The 22,657-nt window shown below is 43.9% G+C and overlaps 1 protein-coding gene across 1 annotated transcript; it reads left to right on the top strand.

Moving 5' to 3' along the window:
* Nucleotides 1–399: 399 nt before the first annotated feature.
* Nucleotides 400–8,265, top strand: TOB1 (transducer of ERBB2, 1). Its single transcript, XM_068262707.1, has 2 exons — nucleotides 400–493; nucleotides 6,467–8,265. The coding sequence occupies exon 2, from the start codon at nucleotides 6,544–6,546 to the stop codon at nucleotides 7,501–7,503; it is 960 nt and encodes a 319-aa protein (XP_068118808.1). The 5' UTR covers nucleotides 400–493; nucleotides 6,467–6,543; the 3' UTR covers nucleotides 7,504–8,265.
* Nucleotides 8,266–22,657: the final 14,392 nt, after the last annotated feature.

Raw genomic sequence — 22,657 nt, 5'->3', positions numbered from 1 at the left:
GTAGTGGTATGGAGCACGGTGACGTCACGTGATACAGATCTACAGTACAGATATAAGGTTGTACAGCGACGTCACACACGGTTGCTATGTAGACGTTCCACCCCCTGTTCTCTCACATTCTGACGTAGGCTGAACTCACTTGACACGCCCCTTGCAGCTGGCAGCTCTCCTATTAATAGAGCCCTGGTTACTCCTGTGACTGACAATCTTCTCCGCCAATCGGCTCTCGCCTGCTGAGCGTGACGCTAAAGAAGACGGGGAGGCTACAGGCCGCCGCCTGCACCAATCCGCGCGCGTGCATTTCACCCTGCCCCGCTACGCCCCTTTTATAGAAGGACAGCGACATCCTCCAATAATCGGTCAGCGTTCTGCTGTCCTTGTGCTGCTATTGGTGGGTACCGCCTGCGTGCATGAGGAGGGCGGGACGGGCATATATATACGGCGGGTGACAGGAGAGGCCGGGGACAGCTGACGCCGCTGCTGGTGCTAGAAGGTGAGTTAGACCTGGGGCGCCGGTGGAGGCCAGAGGCTCTGAGTGTGGTGACGGGGGATGAGGTTAGGTGAGGCAGTATACGTAGCTGCGGAATTGTTCGGGCGACGTTACTGAGAGGACGGGCTGGCCTTGCCCAGGCATGTACTGGGTAGGCCCGTGTATGTGAAGGGGAGGCGCATGTATGAGGCATGTATGACGGGGGCGTGGTTTGTATGTGTCTGGCATGTGAAGTGGGGTTAGAGTTTTGCCAACAGTGCAATCTGTTTTCTTAGGGAAGGCAGTCAGCTGTTACCATTCCCCTCCCCCCACTACACGGGCATAGTGGTTTAATCCTGCCCCAGTAAGGTGGGTTGCTTGGTTTGGCTTACTCCTCTCATTATAGAAGGGCAGTTTTATCAGGTTTTTCCTTCACAATGGGGAGTCAGGATGGTTTGGCCATTTTCTCTCCTTCCCTTCCACATCACACACTACATGAAGGCAGGCTAGTTAGGCTCCTCCCCTATCCCACTTTGTGGTGTTTAGTTTGGGCTATGCTCCTATCACTACATGGAGGCAGACTGGTTAGGCCCCCACCACACTTTCAGTCAGGTTGGCCTGGACTTTTGCTCACCTTACCCCCATCACCAATGGCATAGCGAAGGTGCTGTGGGCTCTGATGCAAGATTTACAATGGGGGCCCCCAAGCACTCTATACATAACAATTGCTATGGTGCATCAAAACCTGCCAATGGCAGCTATAGTGTCAGAGGTATAAGAAGGGGGCGGGGAAATAGTCTAATGATCACAATTGAAAATATAGAAGTGATTATGAACACAGGACCAAGAGAGCTAATACTGTAGTTGAGGGAGAGTCTTATGTGGGCCCAAGGGCCCTGATGTGGTTGCAACCCCTAATGCTATGCCACTGCCTATCACCATGTACATGGAGGCAGTGTAGTTTAAGCCCTTCCCCCATACCTCACTTTAAGTAGTCAGGATGCTTTGGCCTGACCTCTACTACTACCACTACATTGAGGCAGATTGGTTAGGCTCTTGACCTACACCTCACTTTCAGTAAGAAAAGCTTGACCCTTTGCTTCCCCCCCCTCCTACCGGAAGGCAGATTTTCACCTCTTCCAATTATAGGGGGCAATTTGCAGTTGCTCCTCCCCTCACAATACTGAAGATAGTTTGGTTTGTTTTTGCTTTCCCTCTGCCATCTGGAACAACCCTCTGCCACCTGTGTTCCCTTACCAAATGGACTATTTACAAAATCCATTCTACAGCCAGCTTTTACTGGGATCATAGCTGGTATTCTGTATAGCAGTATTTTTTTCTGTACATGCTGTCTAGTCCCACCATCTGTGTATCCTGTGGGCAACTTTATCTGTGCTCAAACGGCTATCGATGGACACAAAAAACATGACTTGTTTGCACCTGAGGACAGGTTTAGCAAACAGGCCTTTGTGAAGGATAATTTGGTGACTTGGGTATATTTGGGGGGGCTGCTAAAGACTAAGCTCCTGTTAGTCTGTTTCAGATGTGCCATGTTGGCCATAAATGGGCAGAGTAATATTTGATGCACTGGGACTATTATCTGATAGACCTGTCAGCAGCAGAGTATTTTACAGTGTCAGCTGTCAGACAAGTTAACTTTTATTGCTTTACAGATAAAATGTAAGGACGGTTCACTAACTAGATCTTTCTAAACCATGAAACCATGCAATACTTTGTGTATTGGAGCAAATGTTAGAATAAGGAAAGTATTGAAATGTGACCGAAATAGTGCAAAACACTACTGTTTTAGAATTTGGTTCTCCACTGTTGCCCTAAAACCTTGCTCTCCTCCCTTGAATACTCGTTATGTTGAGTTTCTAAGTTGAGTAGAACCCTTTTCCTCACACTCAACCTTTTTAGCTGAATTTAAACTTGCATCCAAGCCTCTGGATCGGTAAGTATTCCAGTGCCTAATTCGCTGCCCTTTTGATTCCTTGTGGCAGGTGGTGTACTTGAGTGGCAGGCCCCAAGCTGCTTCCTCCAGCTGGACATGCAATCTCTGGATTGTATCGTTATAACACTACTATGTAGTAGAAGGTTGAATAAATACTTCAGGTATTCCCTCCATATTACATAGTTGTGGTTAGATTGTATCATTTTTGGGCATGACTAGTAGTTGCCAGGAAAATGGCTTTGGATAACTGTCCAGCTTGTAATGGTTCTGCATGCTGGGTCTGGGTGAGTGTCTTGGCCTATCCTGTTGGAGTGGAGAAAGAAGCAGATAAAATAAAGGTGGTTCAAAATAGAAAACAATGGAAATTATACACTTACTGATTTGTTAGCCAAACACAGAAAATGGGGGATCCTGTACAAACTTCTGGCTGATCAAGTTGCTTATCACTTTAGATGTTGAGTTGGTCTGTATGGCCTCTAAACAACATTCAATCCACAGGCATTATTCCAGAGGTGCTTTAGTGGAAGTCAACCTTAAGTAATGCCTGTGTATGGCAACTCTGGACTGTGTGCCCGTTTGACAGACATGGCTGAGGTTGGTTTGTCCAGCTGATGGTGTCAGTTGAGCATTTCATCTGTCTTGGATCTTGTTTGTGTGTGCTGCTTCTGGTATTTGTACATGTCATGGAAGTAACATTCCAGTTATTTGCAGGCCTCTGATGTGATAGTGACGTACGTGTACAGCTCTTGTTTGTCTGTTGCAGAGCTCAAGTTACATGTATGTGATAGGAATTACGTGTTGCTTGCATGATCTCCTTATGTGGGATCAGCCGGGACACGAGGAGTTCGTAAATGTGACATATGTTCTAAACATTGTCTTGGCAGCTCTGCAGGGAAGGGGGTGGGAGGTGCTTTGACAAGTAGAGGGGTTTCCTGACCTTTTATAATAGAGAAGAGTATTTTGTTACAGTGGTGGTTTTAATTTGCAGTGGGGGAGGAAGTGATGTCACGGGGTGTTGTGGTTTTTTTGGGGGTGCAAGGGTTTTTGCTGTCAGTGAAAGCTCTGATCAGTGTAAACAGCTGTTATTTTTGTCCCTGAATGTTATGGTCAGTGATTTGTGCTGCATGAGGTTCCATATGTAATCTTATGTAATCTGTGCAGATGTCTAATACATGTACAGGATTTAGCACACGCATGAACTGTAATGTTTGTGTGCTCTGTACTGCTTCATGTATTTATAGGCCTAATGACAGACAGGTTAGGTTAGATATCTGGTATTTTTAACTCTGATTTCAGTATGGACTAATGTCTTCCATTCTTGCCGTGACCTAACTGTGAAAAGCCTGTCTAGATGTGGCTAAACATATCTTAGCCTCTGCTGATGTGGCATGCTGTGACTTGTAGTTTGTAGCACTAAAGACCTATGTAAGAAAATGTGCCCCTTATGCTGGGAATACACGGGTCACTTCTGGTGCTAGATTCTGTGCCCAATCGTTAGTCCCACACGATTCTCTTATCTTCTGCTTTTTTCTTTGTCAATTCACTTCAATGGCAAAACGATTGACCGGTGATCGGACATTATCTAATTGGCTCAGAATCGACCCGTGCATTCCCAGCATTAGTTTTATTTTTTAATGTAAACTAACAGCAGAGTGAGTAACTACCAGGGCTGCTGAGGCCCACTAGAAATCTCAAAATGCACTTTCTAGAGGTTTTTTTTTTGTAGTGACTTTAAGCATATTTTTGTGGGGCACATTTGAGTGTAATGATAGCAAATTGAACAGCAATTGCAATTTTGTGGCTCTTTGTAGTAAAATCGCTAAAGTTGCTTTTTTTTTGTAGTGAGTCTGTACTTTGTATTGCTGTGCTATTACTCTGAGGGCCCTTCTCCACTAGCAATCAAACGCCAGCAATTGCGATTTTTTTTTTTCATTACCGTATATACTCGCATATAAGCATATATTACCTGAAAAAAATGATTGACCCCCATATAAGCCAGGGGTAGCAAATGCTGGATTGGTGCAGACGGAAATGATCAGATCATTATATTTGTAATGTATTTTTAATACAATTACATTTTACGCCCCAGTATAGCTAGTATAGTGCCTAGTATGGGTAGGTAGCGCCCTAGTATAGTGCCCAGTATAGCTAGCTAGTAAAGTGCCTAGTGTAGGTAGGTAGTGCCCTAGTATAGTGCCAAGTATAACGCCCCAGTATGGGTAGGTAGTTCCGCCACAGCTATTACACTAGCCGGCGCCACTTCCTCTATTCCCCTCCTGCTCGTAACTAATTCACAGCGGCTTGCCCCGCGGCTGCTGTGATGAGGCAGAAAGCAGGATAGAGCGCGGCGTCATGTAGCAGTAATGTGTATTGCCGTTACTATGGGAACTGCTCTCTACTGCTTCCTGCCTCATCATCGCAGCAGCCGCGGGGCGAGCTGCTGTGAATTAGTTACGAGCCGGAGAGAATAGAGGAAGTGGCGCAGGCTAAGGTAATGGGGGTTGCTTTACATGACTCGTATACAATCCGAACCCCCAACTTTTGGCCCACTTTTTGGGGGTCAAAAATTCGGCATGTATGTACAGTAATTTTGTAATCACTATCGCTTAGAAAAGGCTTCTAGTGGGGTTGAGCCCCGAAAATGCGGCAGGACCTGCAATTGCAATTTGGGGAAATCAGTCTCTCCTGTGGTCCAGCCCTAGCTGTGACTTGAGAATGTTTTGTACCCCAGTTTCGTGACTTCTATTGCTTGCTGGTGGTTCTCAACATGAATGTTTTTGAAAAGTATCTGAAGCTGGTCAGTGGGGTAAACAAAATCCTCAAGGTCAAAGTGTGGATGTAGTCAACAAATGTGGTATATGAACCTTTAAAAACCAAATTTGCCATAGAATAAATGGTACAAACTATACAAAAAACTGCCCCATCCCCCTCCCCATTCCTAAAGCCTTAGCATTACTTTTTTTTTAATGCTTGTGTAGTTGGCTTTCTGCACTAATAACTGGAAAAGCGTACCAGCTGCGTATCTCCCTGAAACGTTTTAAAACCTGCATGGGTGTGTTGCCATCCGTGTATATAATTTGACGCGTCTGGCATGTTTTATTAAATACCTTTTGGTTGTGTCTCTTATCCTTCTCCTCTACTCCACCCTTGCTGATCTAGCAAATGTCTCAAAGGTCGTTTTTATACCAACTCAAAGATAATGTTACAGTATGGGGGAGGGGCTGCTGTGTACATGATAGGCTGGGTGTAGACGTGAAATAGTTTATCTTGCAAGTTGTTGTGTAATACCACCATGTGGAATATTTCTGAATGTTGATGGTTAACTTGAGCAGAAATTATCAGGAACTCTCACAGCCTGAAATGACAGGTGTGGGAGCTCAGACTCTGCCCAGTTAGGTCACTTGTGTGATTAGAAGTGTTTATGTGTACTTGGAAACTTAATCACTTGTGTCCATGAAGCCATCAAGTGTTCAGTATTTACCTTCTTAAGGCTCAGCCATTTGTTCCCATCTGCTAGACCTTTTTATAAATTTCTGGTCAAGGCTTACCAAAGTAAACAAAGGCTACAGGTTTGAGTGTTATCAGGTTTTGTTTTTTTTACTTGATTGACTACGCACTCTACCTCTTGTAATGTCAGAAAGCAGCCCAAACGCACATTACTTGCTTGCGGGGATCATGACTCAATAGTACAGCCTAACCTTTAGGCTAGTATGTATTTTGGTTGTTCCAGAGTGGTAGAGAAAACAATGGCCTTGTGTGAGATTGGCAGTCCTGTGTGTGTGGCTACTAGACACCATGCTAGAATGTCGACAGGGGGAGCATCTGTGAACTATCTAGCGTGTGTGAACAAGGCTTGGCCTATTGCTTGTTCGAATGCTTGCAGATGTGATTTTTGGGAAATTGGGCATGGTGAGTTTTGGTGTATTAGATAAACATTTGGATCTAAATATTTGAGTTGTGGGGTTTTTAACTTGTATCCACCATTTTTGTTTGGCAAAATAGAATTTTTTTCGCACCTGTAATGTTACTGTTTCTTCTTGCAGGAAAAACAAGGGTTTTGAAGCACTGACCCTTTGTCTACTTGATATACTTCCCAGCTCTCGAAGAGAATTTAAGAGATATGCAGCTTGAAATTCAGGTCGCACTAAATTTTATAATTTCCTATCTCTATAATAAACTGCCCCGGCGGCGAGTCAACATCTTTGGTGAGGAGTTGGAAAGGCTTCTGAAGAAGAAATATGAAGGCCATTGGTACCCTGACAAACCTTACAAAGGCTCTGGGTACCGGTGTATCCACGTTGGAGAAAAGGTGGAGCCCATTATAGAGCAGGCCGCTAATGAAAGTGGCTTGGACATTGATGACATCCGCAGAAACCTTCCTCAGGACCTTAATGTTTGGATTGACCCATCCGAAGTGTCCTATCAGATTGGAGAGAAAGGACAGATAAAAGTACTTTATATTGAGGATGCCAATGAGAATGGAGCAGAGCTCGATAAAGAGATAAAAAACAGTTTTAACCCTGAGGCCCAGGCATTTATGCCAATTAACGACCAATCCTCTCCAGTATCCAGCTCGCCATCCCCTCCTTTCGGCGATTCTGCCAACGTGAGTCCAACCTTCATGCCCAGATCCTCCCAGCCTTTAACGTTTACGACTGCCACTTTTGCTGCCACCAAGTTTGGTTCTACAAAAATGAAAAACAATGCCCGCAATAAGCTTGCACGCGCCTCCCCGACACAATTTGGCTTCAACGTCAACTTGATAAAGCAGAATGCCTTGTCGTCGTCCATGCACTCTCTGTACGGCCTCGGCCTCACAAACCTCCAGCAGAAAACGTCAGCCCTCTCTCCGACAGCAAAAGAGTTTATATTCCCGGGGATACCAGATCAGGGAAGAGCCAACATAAACTGCCCTGCTGACAATGCACTAAGCCTTGGCCCCTTTCCTTACGGTAATGCCTTCGACATGTTTGCAGCTTACGGTGGCCTCAATGATAAATCGCTGGTGGACGGGTTAAACTTCAGCCTAAACAACATGCAGTATTCAAACCAGCAATTCCAGCCTGTCATGGCTAACTAAAAAAACACAAATGGAACTAGATGTATATCCAAAGTATTGTACAAGCTGCATGGTGTCTATTCCTCAATTCTTTCCTCAGCTTGTAGCCCACATACATTTTAAGGTTGCATAAGCACATCAAACCTTTTTTGTTTTCTTCCTTTTACCCTTCCAGACTAAGTGCAAGCTTACTCTGTGCTCACTACATCTCTAAGGAATATTGCCTCGTACAGTATTTAGAAGCTATTTTTTTAATAGGCGTTGGAGTTTTTTTTTTTTTCTTTTCTAAAAAGGAAACTATTGGTATGTATAATGTTATGCATTCAAGGTTGGAATATCCCAAGACAATTACATTTGTGCAATGTATAAACGAGGGGGGAGGGGGGGAATGACTTTGTGGCTTTCTATGTTTTCTAATATATCTACATCACATTTCAACATTTTTACGAATCTGTGATTCCTTCAGCGGCTTTATGTAGATTTTTTTCTTATTTTTTTTTCAAACTGTAAAAGTCTTTAAGACAAAAGTTGTTTAAAGAAGTTTATTGATTTGTTCCTCACTGTACCTTATAATATAGAGGGATACTTGTAATTTCAGAGTTGTATTTTCTGTTACAAAATTAAGATTTTTGCTATCGGAGATGGAGATATGTAATTGTAATTTTTGTATCTAAATCGTGCAATACTTGATAAAAAAAAGTAAAGTATATATAAGTCAGTGTCTTACATGTTAAGAACTGAAATAGTTTATATTTAGTTTGTATTAAAATTATTTTAAATAAATTGTTGTCTCTTTGCATTTCTTTGCTGTATTAGTGTGGCTGCCCGGGTGACAGTGTGTGGGTTATTTCTTTTTATGGGGTTTTTATGTTTATAAAATAAGTTGACATGAGTTGGGAGGTTTTTTGTTCCTGTATCTGTTTATGCAGTAAAGGGGTCCAGGTAACGGCACAATGGAACTTGCTGCTGCAGTGCTCCGTGTGGATTTTGCATCCATTCATCATCCACAGACCAACGCATCAGCACTCTCTGCCTCTATTCAGGATTAATAGCATAGAAAGTCTCTTCAATAAAACTGCTGATATAATTTTTTTTGTTTTTATAAATTGAAAAGTTTATTTAAGGATCAGAATACAGGCCAGAATATTCAACACTTGTCAAAATTGACTGACCTTTTTATATATTTTAATAGGTCGTTACTATAGTGGTAAATTATAGAGATGGCAAGCTTTGATTTTTCTCTCAACTCGTATCCTGACTAAGTTAGAGCATGGCTGTCTTTAGACAATTGAGTTTTGTGCCAGCGGGTACTTATTATTAGCAAGGGAGCCAGTGGTGTTAAAACTATGCCCCATCAGGCTTTATCGACCACAAGTGCGACGTAGCATAACTACACATGGCCCCGAAGAGGTTAAAGCCATAATGGGAGAAAGGCAAAAGGTCAGATGCGTTTTGTTACAAATCCATATGCTAGAGTTAACTTTATCAAATGCATAGCTCCTGCTTGCCTGCAACTGTGCACCTCTTTAAACAGACTTCAGAGCTTTTTATCTTTCTGGGTAATCCAGAGGATGCCAGGGCAGCATGTGAGCAAGTGTTGACAAGCAGGTGGGGTGAGTATGAAGACCAAGGGCTCATTTGTTTGGTTACTTAGCTATCAACTTGGCAAATTGAGAACACCTTTTAATGTATACTATGCTTTAAAGTGGAGTTTCTTTCAACTATTTCAGGCCATGCATTGAAGGGTTAAAATGGGTTTGGGTTCCGGCAGAATGGACTTTTCTTAAACCTTTTATTTGCAATTATTAGTGCACACATGGATTGTTTATAAACATCCATTCTTCAGGAAGTGGTTAAAATGGGAAGCTTTGTTAAACTTGGCTTGTTTTTTCCTTCAAAATGTTGCGTAATGGGCCAGCTTACATGGCAGGTATGTATTTTGGTGTTGCATGGTGCTGGGAAATTTGGGTGCAGGGTGAACCTGGAAAAACTGCTCACCCTCCTCCTGCAAAACTCCTCCTGGTGGGGTTAATTGGTATTCCCCCTCCAGGCCACCATGGACTTGAAGTGTGTGTGGGGAGGGGGACTCCATTTCTACATTTGTATGCTAGTAAAGTACCACTATAGTTTCCCAAGTTGTACCAGCAGTGTGCTGAATACATAATGCCCAGGGCCAAGTTCATTTGTCGGCTTAATCCATAGTCTAAATATGATGTGAACTTTAAAGCCTCACTCATTTACCACAATATGCAGAATGGCTTTCCTGGTCACCAATTTGTGACTAGGGATCAATGAGATGCAGATACTTAAGAGTTTATACACTTAAAGAGACTCTGAAGCGAGAATAAATCTCGCTTCAGAGCTCATAGTTAGCAGGGGCATGTGTGCCCCTGCTAAAACGCTGCTATCCCGTGGCTAAACGGGGTTCCCTTCACCCCCAAACCCCCCTGCAAAATCAACGACCAACTTGGTCGTAAATTTTGCTCTTCCTGGAGGCAGGGCTAATGGCTGCAGCCCTGCCTCTCAGCGCATCTATCAGACGCGCATCGCCGCCTCTCACTGCCCCTCTCAGTGAAGGAAGACTGAGAGAGGCGGAGGTACGCGTCTGATAGACGCGTGTGAGGCAGGGCTGCGGCGGTTATCCCTGCCCCAATGCAGAAGTGCTACCCCGCTGCACGGAGGGGGTTTGGGGGAACAGGGACCCCCGTTAAGCCGCACACATGCCCCTGCTATCTGAGGTCTGAAGCGAGATTTATTCTCGCTTCAGACTCTCTTTAAGTAAAATTTTAATCAAATATGTGCAGCTTGCATTTGGACCAATCAATTTAAACCTAGGTGGGACTTGATTGGGCTATTTTTTCAAGCTGCATATATTTGCATAAACTTGGAAGTATTTGCAATCTCATTGATCATCCATATTGGGGACATGAAGGTGTCTGGGGTGATACTATAGACTCAGTGTGGACCTAATGGTTAAGAACAGCAGCACCAGCAACCAAAATTTAAAGGACCACTACAGTGAAAGTTAAACTATTAACTAAAAGGACATGTGTTTGGACTGGACCAACTCCTCATAAGGGATTTTTCAGGGTTTGTTTAAATTTTTAAAAAGCACTTCCTGAATGGCAGTCACTGTCTAATTGACAAACCAGTAAGATGCCAGCCTCCCTGCTCAATATTTTTGCAACTGCCATTTAGGAAATGCTTTTTAAAACCCTGAATTTCTCATGTAGCGGACTAGTTTATTTATTTAAAGGGAACTTCAGCCTAAACATACTGTCATTAAGTTACATTAGTTATGTTAATTAGAATAGATAGGTTTGGTTTTTTTTACCCATCCTGTTTTAAAAGAACAGGCAATGTTTGTGATTCATGGGGGCTGCCATCTTTTTGGTTGAAAGGAGGTGACAAGGAGCAGTAGACAGTTTCAACTGTCCTGTGTCCTGATAACTCTGAGCTGCACACACTAGGCTTCGAATGTCAAATTTAAAATGTCAAAAAAAAATTTGCACCAAAACAGAAAAACGAGAGCAATAACATCAGAAATCCCATCATGCTTTGCACAGCATCAGGGGGAAAAAGCCTGGGCAGTTTTCTTCTGTGCAGTTAAAAATGAGGCGTGTATAAGAGAAACAAAGTTCTGGTGCTGTGAAACTGTTAAACAAACACCAGGCCTTTTCAATGCTGCTGAGTCCATTTTTAGTCTGGAGGTTCACTTTAAAGGTGGATATAAATGGCGTGTGTTGACTTTATGCTAAGTGTAAGAAAGTAAATTAATAATGGGCATTTATTCCCAAAAATTGTTGTGCCAATATTATAGGACCATTCCAGCGACAATAGTAAACAGTTAAAATCTGACAACTGGTTTCTTAGGGGTGTCTTAACCCCACACTAAAAATTTCCTGAATAGTTGAGTCCTAATTACCAAAATAGTTTGCATGTAAAAAAAAAAAGGGGGGGGGGGGGGGGGGGGGTTAGGCTAGTAGCTTACTATTTTGGCAACTGCTGTTCCAGAAATGCTTTTGAAAACAAAGAAAATCCTGAATTCCCCGTGAAGAGACGGATGCACCTAGATATTGGCTGCTTTCACAGTAAGACGTTACAGGCACATGTTAAGGCTGGTTCAGGCGGATGCTTGTGGAGCGTTTACCGCAAGCATTCGGAATGTCGCGGTAAACGCTCCCATTCAAGTGAATGGGAGCATTTACACCGAGCTTTTGTGCGCGTTTGCACAATCGTGGTGTTTGGGACCCGATTTTTCCGAGTGTTCGAGCTGCCCCTGGAAGCGACATGTAGCTTCCAGGGGGCAGCCAACCGCGATGGCTACTGAAAGCCTGACCGTGCCGCCGAAACGGCCATCTGAACCAGCCCTTAGAGCAGCCTGTAATGCAGCCCAACGCACAGTAATGTAAAATCAATGGGCTATTCAGTGCCCACGTTGCGTTACAGGGTAACTCTGCACGTTCTGGGAAAGTGCAGCATGCAGTACGGTATATGCGGCTTTAGCCTTGTTAGACTGTGTGCACATGCTCAGTAATGTTTTTTTATATATGCTACCGGTGAGACGCTGCTAATGTAGCCAGGCACATGGCTAATTATTATTCACTGCACTTGCAGTGGTGTCTTCCTGGAGCGGCCGCTGATTGGCTGGCGGGATCACGTTATGCGGAGTGGAACACTAAATCACTGAACACTAAATATGGTGCATCCATATTCTAGGAGTATCTTGTACATGTTGTGCCCCATGTCTCCTCTGGTTCAAACCCTCCCCATACATGCCGTTGCGAGGACTGCAGACGCCACTCTTCTCCTGATGACACTAGCAGTAGCCGGGCATTAGAGGAAGTGCAAGGAGAAGTCTGTCTGCAGTCCTTGCAGAGGCATGTATTAAGTAAGCTGCTGCACACATGGAAAGGGGGGTAGCGGAGGCATGCAGGGGGAGTGGAGGCACAGGAGCGTAATCCCTGAAGTGGCAGCAGTTTGTATTGGTAGGCATTTATAAATTGAGGATTCCTTGCATGTGCCATATAAGAAGCAAGGACTTTTTTTTATTTTCCACAAAAGAAAAAGTGCATCTTATAGGGTGGGAATTGAGGGTGTTTTTTTTTTTTTGCACCATTTAAAGGGAGACTGATTATTCTTTCAATGCCAGTTGCCTGGCTTTCCTTCGCATTTAATACTTCTAGCCATAGACCCTGAACAAGCATGCGGATCAAATTGTTTCAACATTTTTGTCAAATCTTGAGATTAGCTGCATGCTTGTTTCTGGTGTGATGCCAACACTACTGCAGCCAAATATGTTAGCAGGGTTGGTGGGCAACTGGTATTGCTTAAAGGGCAATATGGCAGCCTCCATATACTTCTCACTTCAGGTTCCCTTTTAAATCTGCCAGCAGCTTCCAGTAACTGCCTGTGCGGAGTTGTGTTCCCCTTCCCCCTGGAGATTCAGATGGAACGACTCTGGCTTTTGCAAAAGAAGAAATATTAACACAACTGTCCACATGTCTGAGGCCTGGACCCTACTAGGAATGACTGAAGCGCTGTGGGCAGCTATTCCTGGGGCGATGGCAATTCCCTGGCGCTTGGAAGCAATGTACAGCGCTTCGGATTTACTTTTTTTTTTATTAAAAAAAAAAACAAAAACCTACTTGGCACCCTTCCATCTGTAGCCACACCCCCTAAAGGAAGAGGTCATAGATGGTTCTCTAGGACCAATCAGAGAAGCACCTGTGACACCCCCCCCCCCCCCCCCCCTTCCTTTAGGAAATGGAGCTACAGAAGGAAAGAGGAAATCAAGAGACTGTTAAGTATTTCAAGTTTTATTCAAAGTGCTATCACTTGGCCCCACCAAAGTGCTGCGTAATCTCTTTGATAAGTGATTTATGCAGCACTTATATACTTTGCATTGAGTGCTATTGCGTTCAAAATGCTACATGTCCTGGGTTCCCCCTCACTTTCATTGGCAAAGCGGTTTTGGGAATAACTGGCGATCCCAAAATGCCCTAGTGGGTTCCAGGCCTAAAACTAATAGGTGTGGGGCTTTTTTGTAGCAGTAGACATGGCTGTATGGTAAAATGTCTTGCAAGTAAGCACTCTTCAAAACAATTTTTTTTTGTGTTGGACCAGGCATGCCTTTTTCATTTAAGTCAAATGTGTAAGGCTACGTTTATAGTGGAATGTTATGGAGGCATTGCAGTGCTGAAAGATGCAATGCTAGGTCTACTTCAGTGGTCAGGAACCTTTTTGGCTGAGAGCCATAAACTCCACATATTTTAAAATGTGATATGCAGTGAGAGACCAAGAGCCTGTTTTTAAAGTGACAGGCAGTCTATTGGGCTGCTCAAACTGGGTATCTTGTCCTACAAAGTCACTGGACCTGACAGGGTCCAGGGTGGGACAATTGGAGGGGTGTTAGTGTGACGGCGCAAGTAAAATTTTAAAAGTAGGCACGCTACTGCTGTAGCATGCTCTATCGTCTTACTTGCGCTCCCCCAAAACTAAGTGGCGCTGCTTGAACAGTGTAGCTTAGTGAATCAACCACTGCTGATGATAGCATTGTGGTGTTGTTATGGCAACACATTGCTGCAGTAAGTTGGTATAAAAACCGCCTTTATTTGCCAAGTACGCCAGTTGACGTACCCGGAATTGCTTGCGCTTCACATGGCAATAGTACATGAGACAGACATGGGGATGTGAGACCTACATTGATGGAGAAATGAGCAGTACTATACAGAAAATAAGGGACAAGCAATAGGGCTAAAAGTGCAAGCTCTGGGTATTTACTGTTAAATGCATATGTACAAGTAAGCATACTTTCCATTTTCTGTATGCCTCGCTGTAGTGTGTGTGTGTGTGTGTGTGTGTGTGTGTGTGCGTGTGTGCGTGTGTGCGTGTGCGTGCGTGCGTGCGTGCGTGCGTGTGTGTGTTACACTGACAACACAAAGTTCTGCTGTGCATGTAGCCTTATAATGCCCATATGTGGTACAATTTTTTTTTTCTATCCAATCTTACCATTTCTATGTAATATAAGGAAACTGCCTATATCATCCTTTCAGGATATTTACTCAATTTACCCTTATACTACATAGAAATGGTAAGATTGGGTGAAAAAAAAAATTGTACCATGTACGGGCACCAGTAGGATAAAGGTTGCTTGTCCCATCCCACCTAAAATGTGTGTCCATGTGGCATGGGGTAGTATTTTAATGTTTTTTTCTTTTTCCAGCAGTTCATCGTGCGGATGTGAAAAATCTTTACTACACTACTAAGGCCTCTTTTGCCTCCTGATGTGGGTCATGTTTGATACTTGATGATGTTACCCAGCAGCAAAAGTCTCGTGTTGCATCTGAGTGTGGTAACTACTTTGCCCGGATGCAATTCCATGGGGGACTGTGCTGAGCGCTAGCAAACATCCAGCTAGTGGATTGGAGCAGCTAACAAGTGGTGAGCACTCTGCCGCAAGCTGCTCGTAGGAAAGAGGCCTAGGCTCCTCTCACACTGCATCTTATGTAATAAAACACTAACTGTCCTTGCGCCGTCATCCTGTCCCTGTGTCCCATGTGTTTTGGCTACTGCGCATGGGTAGCAGTTGGGACAGAAGGACAGCCCGGGGGTGCAGGCGGATAGGTGCGTGCGCAGACATATAGCGGCAGTGAGAGAGACCTAGAGCCTGTTAAACGGGCTAAGGTCTATTAGTGGTGTTAAAGTGCACCCAAATTAAAATATAAATTTAGAAAACAGATTTCTGAAATCTTTTAATAAATGGCAGCCTTTTTTTCAGCTGCATGATGACAAATATAAAATATTTTACATTTACTGGAGGAACCCCTTCCTTCCTTTCATATTGCCGGGACAGAATCCGGCAGACTGGTGGAGTAGTTGGTGTCCGGCAAAGGAGGAATTGCTAATGGCTGCCCCCAGTATAATCCTAGTTATGGAAAGAGAAGGGTGGAAAGCATGCACTGAAATGCTCATAGGCTTGAAGGAGTGTTTATTTATCTTTGTATGTGTGAGAATGGTGAAATTAAATATTTTTAATTTAAAGTTTGGTTTGTGTCCGCTTTAAGATGGCAACTGTGCCAAAAAGTTGCAGTGCAATGGGATTCATATGGTACATTGAAAGTATACTTCAATGCACCTGTAAGTGTACCTGTTGCCCAGTAAACAATGCGTGCTTTGCCTTTTTTTTCCCCCTCTAAACGAACCTACTTCCTTGTTGATGTGAATGTGCTATAGCCATAATTTCATTGTGTTGGGTTGCTATTCTATTAGCGGTTGTGACAGAATACCATGCAAACTGTGAAAGGAGGCTAAGAGCTTGTTCACACCTAGGGCGTTCTGCAGTTTGTTTTGTTTTTTTTAAGCAATGATTCCCTATGAGTGTTCACATCTGAGTGGTTCGTTTCCGATTTGCTCAGCAAAGAACTGCCTGCAACATTTTCTGAGCGTTTTGCTCAATGGAAGGTATAAATTGCAAAAAAAACAAAAAAAAAAAACACTTTGTATAGCAATTTCCCCAGTGCTTTTAAGAATACATTATATATATATATATATATATATATATATATATATATATATATATATATATATATATATATATATATATATATATATATATATATATATATATATATATATATATATATATATATATATATATATATATATATATATATATATATATAGTGTGTGTGTATTCTTTTCCGGGTCAAAGAGTTGACTTCCTGACTTGTGTCAAGAAGTGAAAAAAATCGCTCTGCAAAAGTGCTTTGAAAAGCGCTTTATAAAAAATCAGTGCGCAGCTAAGCGCTGGGGAGGAGAATGAGTGCAAAAAAATCGTGAATCGCTGCCATTGGTTTTGATTTTAGATGTGAATGAAGCCTGAGGGCTCATTCACACTATGTGAGTTTTGACGCATTACACATAGTGTGCATTTTCCAAGGGAATATGTAAGTCTGTAGACTTTCATCTTATCATTCACACTACAACAGTGAGTCGCTGTGCAGTGAATTTCATCTTGTCGGAGTGATTCAAACGGAAATGCACAACTCACACATTCATACATTTTTTTTTTTTTAATTTTTTTTGTTTTGCTTGCTTGTTTAATTTCATGTATTTTTTTTTTTCATGCATTTCAGCTCTGTGTAAGGGCTCTTACACAGTGGGACGTTGCGTTGCAGGGGATGTTAAGGGCGCATAACGTTCCCTTAACGCACCGCATGGTGGTGCTAAAGGTGGACGCTACATAGGGCCGCGTTATGCGACTCTTGGTGCGCTGGTTTCGTTCGATAGAACCGGCAATGATTCATATGAATCATTGCTAGCAGGCAGAAACAGAGAATGATTCATATGAATCATTGCTAGCAGGCAGAGAATGATTCATATAAATCATTGCTAGCAGGCAGAGAACCCGCAGTGCAGTACATATTAGGCAAAATAGCGGACTCTCCCCTCCTCCTCTCCTGCACACAAACAATAAACCAACATTACTGAACATGTGCAAACAGTCTAACGCGGCTAAAACTGCATATAACGCACAGCATGCAGCACTTTCATAGAACGTGCGGCGTTACACTGTAACGCAACGTGGGCACTGTGAACAGCCCATTGATTTTTTTTTTTTTTACTGTGAGTTGCGCTGCGTTACAGGCTGCTCTAACGTGTGCCTGTAACGTCCCACTATGAAAGCAGCCTAAAGGTGCGCATACACTAACTTGATTTCCTGCTAATAGACAGCAGATTCGATCACTGTGATCGAATCTGCTGTGAAATTTATAATGCAAATGCAGAATGATTTCATTCCAAAATAGTTTGATTCTGTTATTCTGTCCAGTAGGAAAATTTCTTTGCCGGCAGGTTGGGAGCGTGTCATTAGCGGCGTTTGAAACGGCGACGACTGACGCGGCTAGATTCTCACCTGTTCCGCTGGTGTGGGTCCCCGGGTCTGTGATGTCACTTTCTGGCCCAATCTTCCTCTTCTCTTCACTTCCTGTCCCCTTCTCAGGACGGGATAGGAAGTGAAGAGGAGATGAATGCCAGCCGGAGAAAGGGACTTGCGCTGGCGGAACTGGTAATGTATTGCTGCTGGTGGGGGGAGCAGGAGTGACCTGAGGCAGTGGCAGCTCCACAGATTGTGAATAGATTTCATGCTGAAATTGATTCAAAACCTGTGTGCAGTGTATGGGAAGCCATTAGATCCCTCTCTGATCAGAGAGGGATCTATCTGTTGGTCGATCTGGTGACAATTGACCAGTGTTTGGCTGCCTTTACAAGCTTTGCGTAAGGACAGGTGCTATCTGAGGGTTGTTTAGAAATGTTGCTGCATTTTAGTTTGAGATCTTCCCGCTGATTTACAGTGGATTCGGTCACTGTGATCGAATCTGCTGTGAAATCGTTGCACAAATGCTGACTGGTCGATTTCTGCCTGAAATTGAACGTTCCCGTCGATCTGTCCGTGCAGAAGATTTCAGTCGATAGCGGCGTTCGAATGTCCGGCGACCGATGCTAGCGGCAATACATTACCTGATCCGGCCGACGCGTGTCACCGCTGTTCCTTCTCCGCTGGGCTCCGGCAGGCTTCACTTCTTCCTGTGCCGACAGGAAGCTTAAACAGTAGAGTGCCCTCTACTTTAAACTTCCCCGGACAGGAAGTACAGTGAAGCTGGAGCCCAGAGTGGAGAATAAGACAGCGGAGATCGGAGGACTCGTGCTGGCCGGATCAGGTAATGTATGCAGGGGGGCAGTGGCAGCTTCACAGATGGTGAATCGATTTCATGTTGAAATCGATTCACAATCTGTTTGCAGTAAAGGCAGCCATACGATCCCTCTCTGATGAGATTAGATCAGAGAGGGATCGGTTGGTTGATACTGATGGCAAATCGACCAGTGTATGGCCACCTTTACACATTTCTGCTGCTCTTGTGTAAAGAAGCTTGACCTATAGAGTTTACTGAACGTGTCAGTAAAGGTGAGTACACACATCAGATAAAAGTCTTTGGAAAATGAAAGATCACAGACCAATTTTACCCCCTTCCATGTAGTACGAGAGCATACTCTAGTCTACACAGTCTATTCCAAGGCTGCCAAATAGGTCGATCGCGATCTACCGGTAGATCGTGGCCGCATACCATTGAATTTTGCGGCCAGCAGCTGTAGAACATGGCCGATTGGCTGCGTCCTATCAGATTCTGCTGCTGGTCGCTGATAGCGCAGCCAATCGAGAGGAGAGAGACGCGGCTGAGCCATGACCGTGTCATGGCTGGGGTCGACGCCTGAAGCAAGACTTCCGCCTCCACTCACGCTGCCCGCCGGAGCCAGAGGAGGCTTCAGCCAGGACGCCACCGCTGGAGGGAGGTAAGTGTGCCTGCCCTACAGTAAAGGCACTGCTATCCTACACTGAAGGCACCTATGCCCAGCTAACCTATGCTGAAGGCACGTATACCTAACAACCTTTCCGGGAGGGGGGGGGGGGCGGGAATTCCGCGTGCATTTAAATGGCGGTAGATCTCCTGGCCTCGGCTAATTTTAGAGTAGCTCGCGAGCTGAAAAAGTGTGGGCACCCCTGGTTCTATTGAGCTATACTCCCCATCAGATAAAAATCTTTGCAAGATACTGTACACATGCAACAGATCAGTGTTTGCAAAAGATCAGTTCCTGCAAAAAAATCATTTTCTGCAAAATGCATTTATAGTCTATATCTGCAGGTCTCATACACACCTTGTTTACCTTGTTTACCAGACATTCATCTGCATATCAGACAATCATCTGCAGATCTGAAGATCCATCCTGATGGATCTGATCTGCAGATGATTGTCCGTTTAACCTTTTCGGGAACGGCCGCCTACCCCCCTTAAGGACCAAGGCATTTTGCGCGGGAGGGGGGTGCGCGCGTTTGGGGGGGGTCAGGCGGCCGGATCCCGTGTGTGGCTGGCTGGATTGGTGTCCCCCCATGGTGGCCTGTGCCGCGATGGCTGCTGATCACTCGGGGGAGATGTCGGCTGTCATATGACAGCTTAATCTCCCCCTCCGAGTGCGCACGGTCGCGTCGGGAGCGGAAACTGCGGGCCGGCATAGATCCTACGCCGCATCAGGCTAGAACAGCCACAAGTGCGGCGTAGGATCTCATAGAGGCGGTCCTGAAAAGGTTAAACAAGGTGTGTATGAGATCTGCAGATATCATAGACTATGAATGCATTTTGCAGGAACGGGATTTTTTTTTTTTTGCAGGAACTGATCTTTTGCATGTGTGCAGCATCTTGCAATGATTTTTATCTGATGGGTGAGTTCAGTTCAATAGAATAGACTGTGTAGTGTATATGGCTCTCATACTACATGAAAAGGGGGAAAATTGGTCTCTGAGCTTTCATTTTCCAAAGACTTTTATCTGTGTGTACGCGCCTTACGTCTTATTGGGGGAAGAAGGTTGGTTATCTTAATCCTCTCTTTGTCTGTTATATGAAGTGCCTTGGCAATATCAAGCTGCATGCATACGTACAACAAGCGCACAACGTGCAAACGGCCACCCGCAAGACACAATGAACCGCACGGCCTGATGTACCGCACCATCTGCATGTCCACGTGTCCGGACAGATAAACGACCAACTCATTTACATACTGCGCAGGATAGTGGAACAACGGACTACACATTGAAAACAAATACAAGGCGTTTAACGGTCATTCAAATGACTTGTACACACAGACCAACTGCACAATATCAGACGACCGTCGGCTGACAGATCTGACAGTTGAATCGGGCGCAACGCCTGTTATCAGTCGCTCCTCAAGACATTTGCACGTGTGCATATGCCTGATTGTCGTCCAACAGTCTGTCGTCCGACTTTAGTCCGTTTTTAACCAGGCAGTTTTTTTGCGTGTGTGTACAGGCCTCCAGATGTGTGCTCCAGTTTTGGGTGGAAGTTACGTGGCGTATGAGAGGAATCGGCGAAGGAGATCTGGGCGCAGGATACAGCCTGTATGGCTTATCCTGCTCCTGCACAAAGTCCCATTGATTTTAAATCCTATTCCACCTCCAGGCCGCCATGGATGGTGGAGAATGAAATAATTTGGCTTCAAGCAATTGCTGGAGGCCGATTTATAGTGTTTTGAAAGTAACTTCAGCTCTGTCTTCAGACGGCGCCGAAGTTACTCCCTGTGCGCCCAAGTCTCCTGCGCTGGAGCGGCAGTGGTCAAGTTATGTTTAGTTTTAGAGAGGTTGTGGTTACAAGTTTACTTATCTTTTCTAGGCAATCCCATAAAATATGTACTGTATTAATAGGACTCTGGGCATCACGCTGAATATGACTGCAGGTGATGCTTTGCTAAATACTATGACAGGCGAGATTTTTATTTTAGAATAATCTCTTGTCCTGATGGTAGGTATTGTCTCTAAGGGGCCTCATTTGCATCCTTTAGATCTATCTTGATTGGCATCTTGGAGTGTTAAGGTTAGACCAATGTTGGGCAGATAGATGGCTCGATAGATAATTTCTGACAAGTCTGATTGGATTTTGATCGTTTTTCCCATAGAAGTGAATTGAAATCGATCGGAAAACAAATCGGCCAGTAAATCTGCTGACAAAACTCATTGTGTATTCCCAGCATACAACAAACAGAGCTTATCTGCATCTGGAAACTGGGCTTCTGTGTTCTCTAGCTCTGTCTTCCAAAATAGAGCTGGTTATGAGTACTCATGCTGGCTTGGAACTGGGCCAATGGAAATCAACAGGAAGTGTATTTGACTGGCCCAATTCCAAACTGCATACAGTTAGCTAGCAAGCCAAAATTATAATTTCATTGTCCATCTCCATTGACTTCTCTTGGCCCTAATCTGAATTGCTTTGCTGCATCCGCCCTCCCCTCTCCAAGCCTGATTAGTGACTAGAAGGGTCTTCAATGGGAGATAAATCTCTACTGAAACTGTCCATTTCAGCTGTTGTTGGGCAATAACAAAGTAGGTGCGCTGACTCGCTCCTTTCTTGCAAGTTTGGTAAGGCTCGAACATGCTTAGTTTGCATTACACTTGCACTGTATGTTGAAGGATGTTTGTTTTAGGTTGAAGGTAGCCTTTCTATATGTGGCTTGTCTCTGGGATATAAGAGTAAGCAGGTCCTATTTAGTTTCCGTTCACCTCTCCTGTATGGTTGCACCCAGTTAGTTCAGATCCCTCTGTATACTAGGCAATATAATAGGGTTATGCCAGAAGCCGTACTGGGCTGGCCTGCATGTGTAAATAGGATATTCAGCCAAGCTTCACTCACCCTGAAATAAACATTTGTCTATCAGTGTTGGCTTAAATTGAAGAGAAAAACCTCATGTGATTCTTTTTCATTTGACCTATAATAAACGGAGAACTTGTAATGAACCATGAAAAATCCCTTTTTTCCAAAATTACAAACGTGCTCTTGGTGACATATTAAAAAGTAAAAATAAAAATTTGAAGAGCAACTTTTGCTATTTTGACACCCAAAAAGTTTATAAACGCATCTTCTTACCAGTTTTCAAGTGTTCTGATGTGAGCAGAGCCACGTGGCCAGCAAAGAGGATCAGCAGGGTAACTAGGCAACTGGTATTTAAAAGGAAATAAATGTGGCAGCCTCCATATCCTGCTCAGTACAGTTGTCCTTTAGTTTCCTGTCTGTGAACCTTGTTGTATTGTGGGAAATAACAGCTGTTCCCAACTCCCAACCAGCCAGTTTTTCCCTCTGTGCATATGTATATCTTTAAAAACTCTTGAATTGTTTGCGGTTATGGTCATAAATAATGACAGTTGGTGTTGTCCAGTTTGTTTCTTGTCTGCCAGTAGTGAAGATGATCACGTGCAAACTTATTGTGGATCAAGCATGAATAAATTACATCATCATTATATCAATCATTTCTTGATCTCTCCTATTTTTCTTCCAACTTCTTAATTTGCAATGTATTGATTTATCCCCCCTTTGCTAAAGTTCCCCTTAAAGAGAAACTCCAACCTAGAATTGAACTTTATCCCAATCAGTAGCTGATACCCACTTTTACATGAGAAATATAATGATTTTCACAAACAGACCATCAGGGGGTGCTGTATGACTGATTTTGTGCTGAAACCCCTCCCACAAGAAGCTCTGGGACCGCGGTACTCTGGGCAAACTGCCACAATGTAACAATGTTCACAGACAGGAAATGGCTGTTTACAGCTGTC

The sequence above is a fragment of the Hyperolius riggenbachi genome, chromosome 12 (assembly GCF_040937935.1).
Source record: "Hyperolius riggenbachi isolate aHypRig1 chromosome 12, aHypRig1.pri, whole genome shotgun sequence".
Classification (NCBI taxonomy): domain Eukaryota; kingdom Metazoa; phylum Chordata; class Amphibia; order Anura; family Hyperoliidae; genus Hyperolius; species Hyperolius riggenbachi.
The sequence above is the reverse complement of the archived record's forward strand: the minus strand, read 5'-3'. Positions and strand labels throughout refer to the sequence as shown.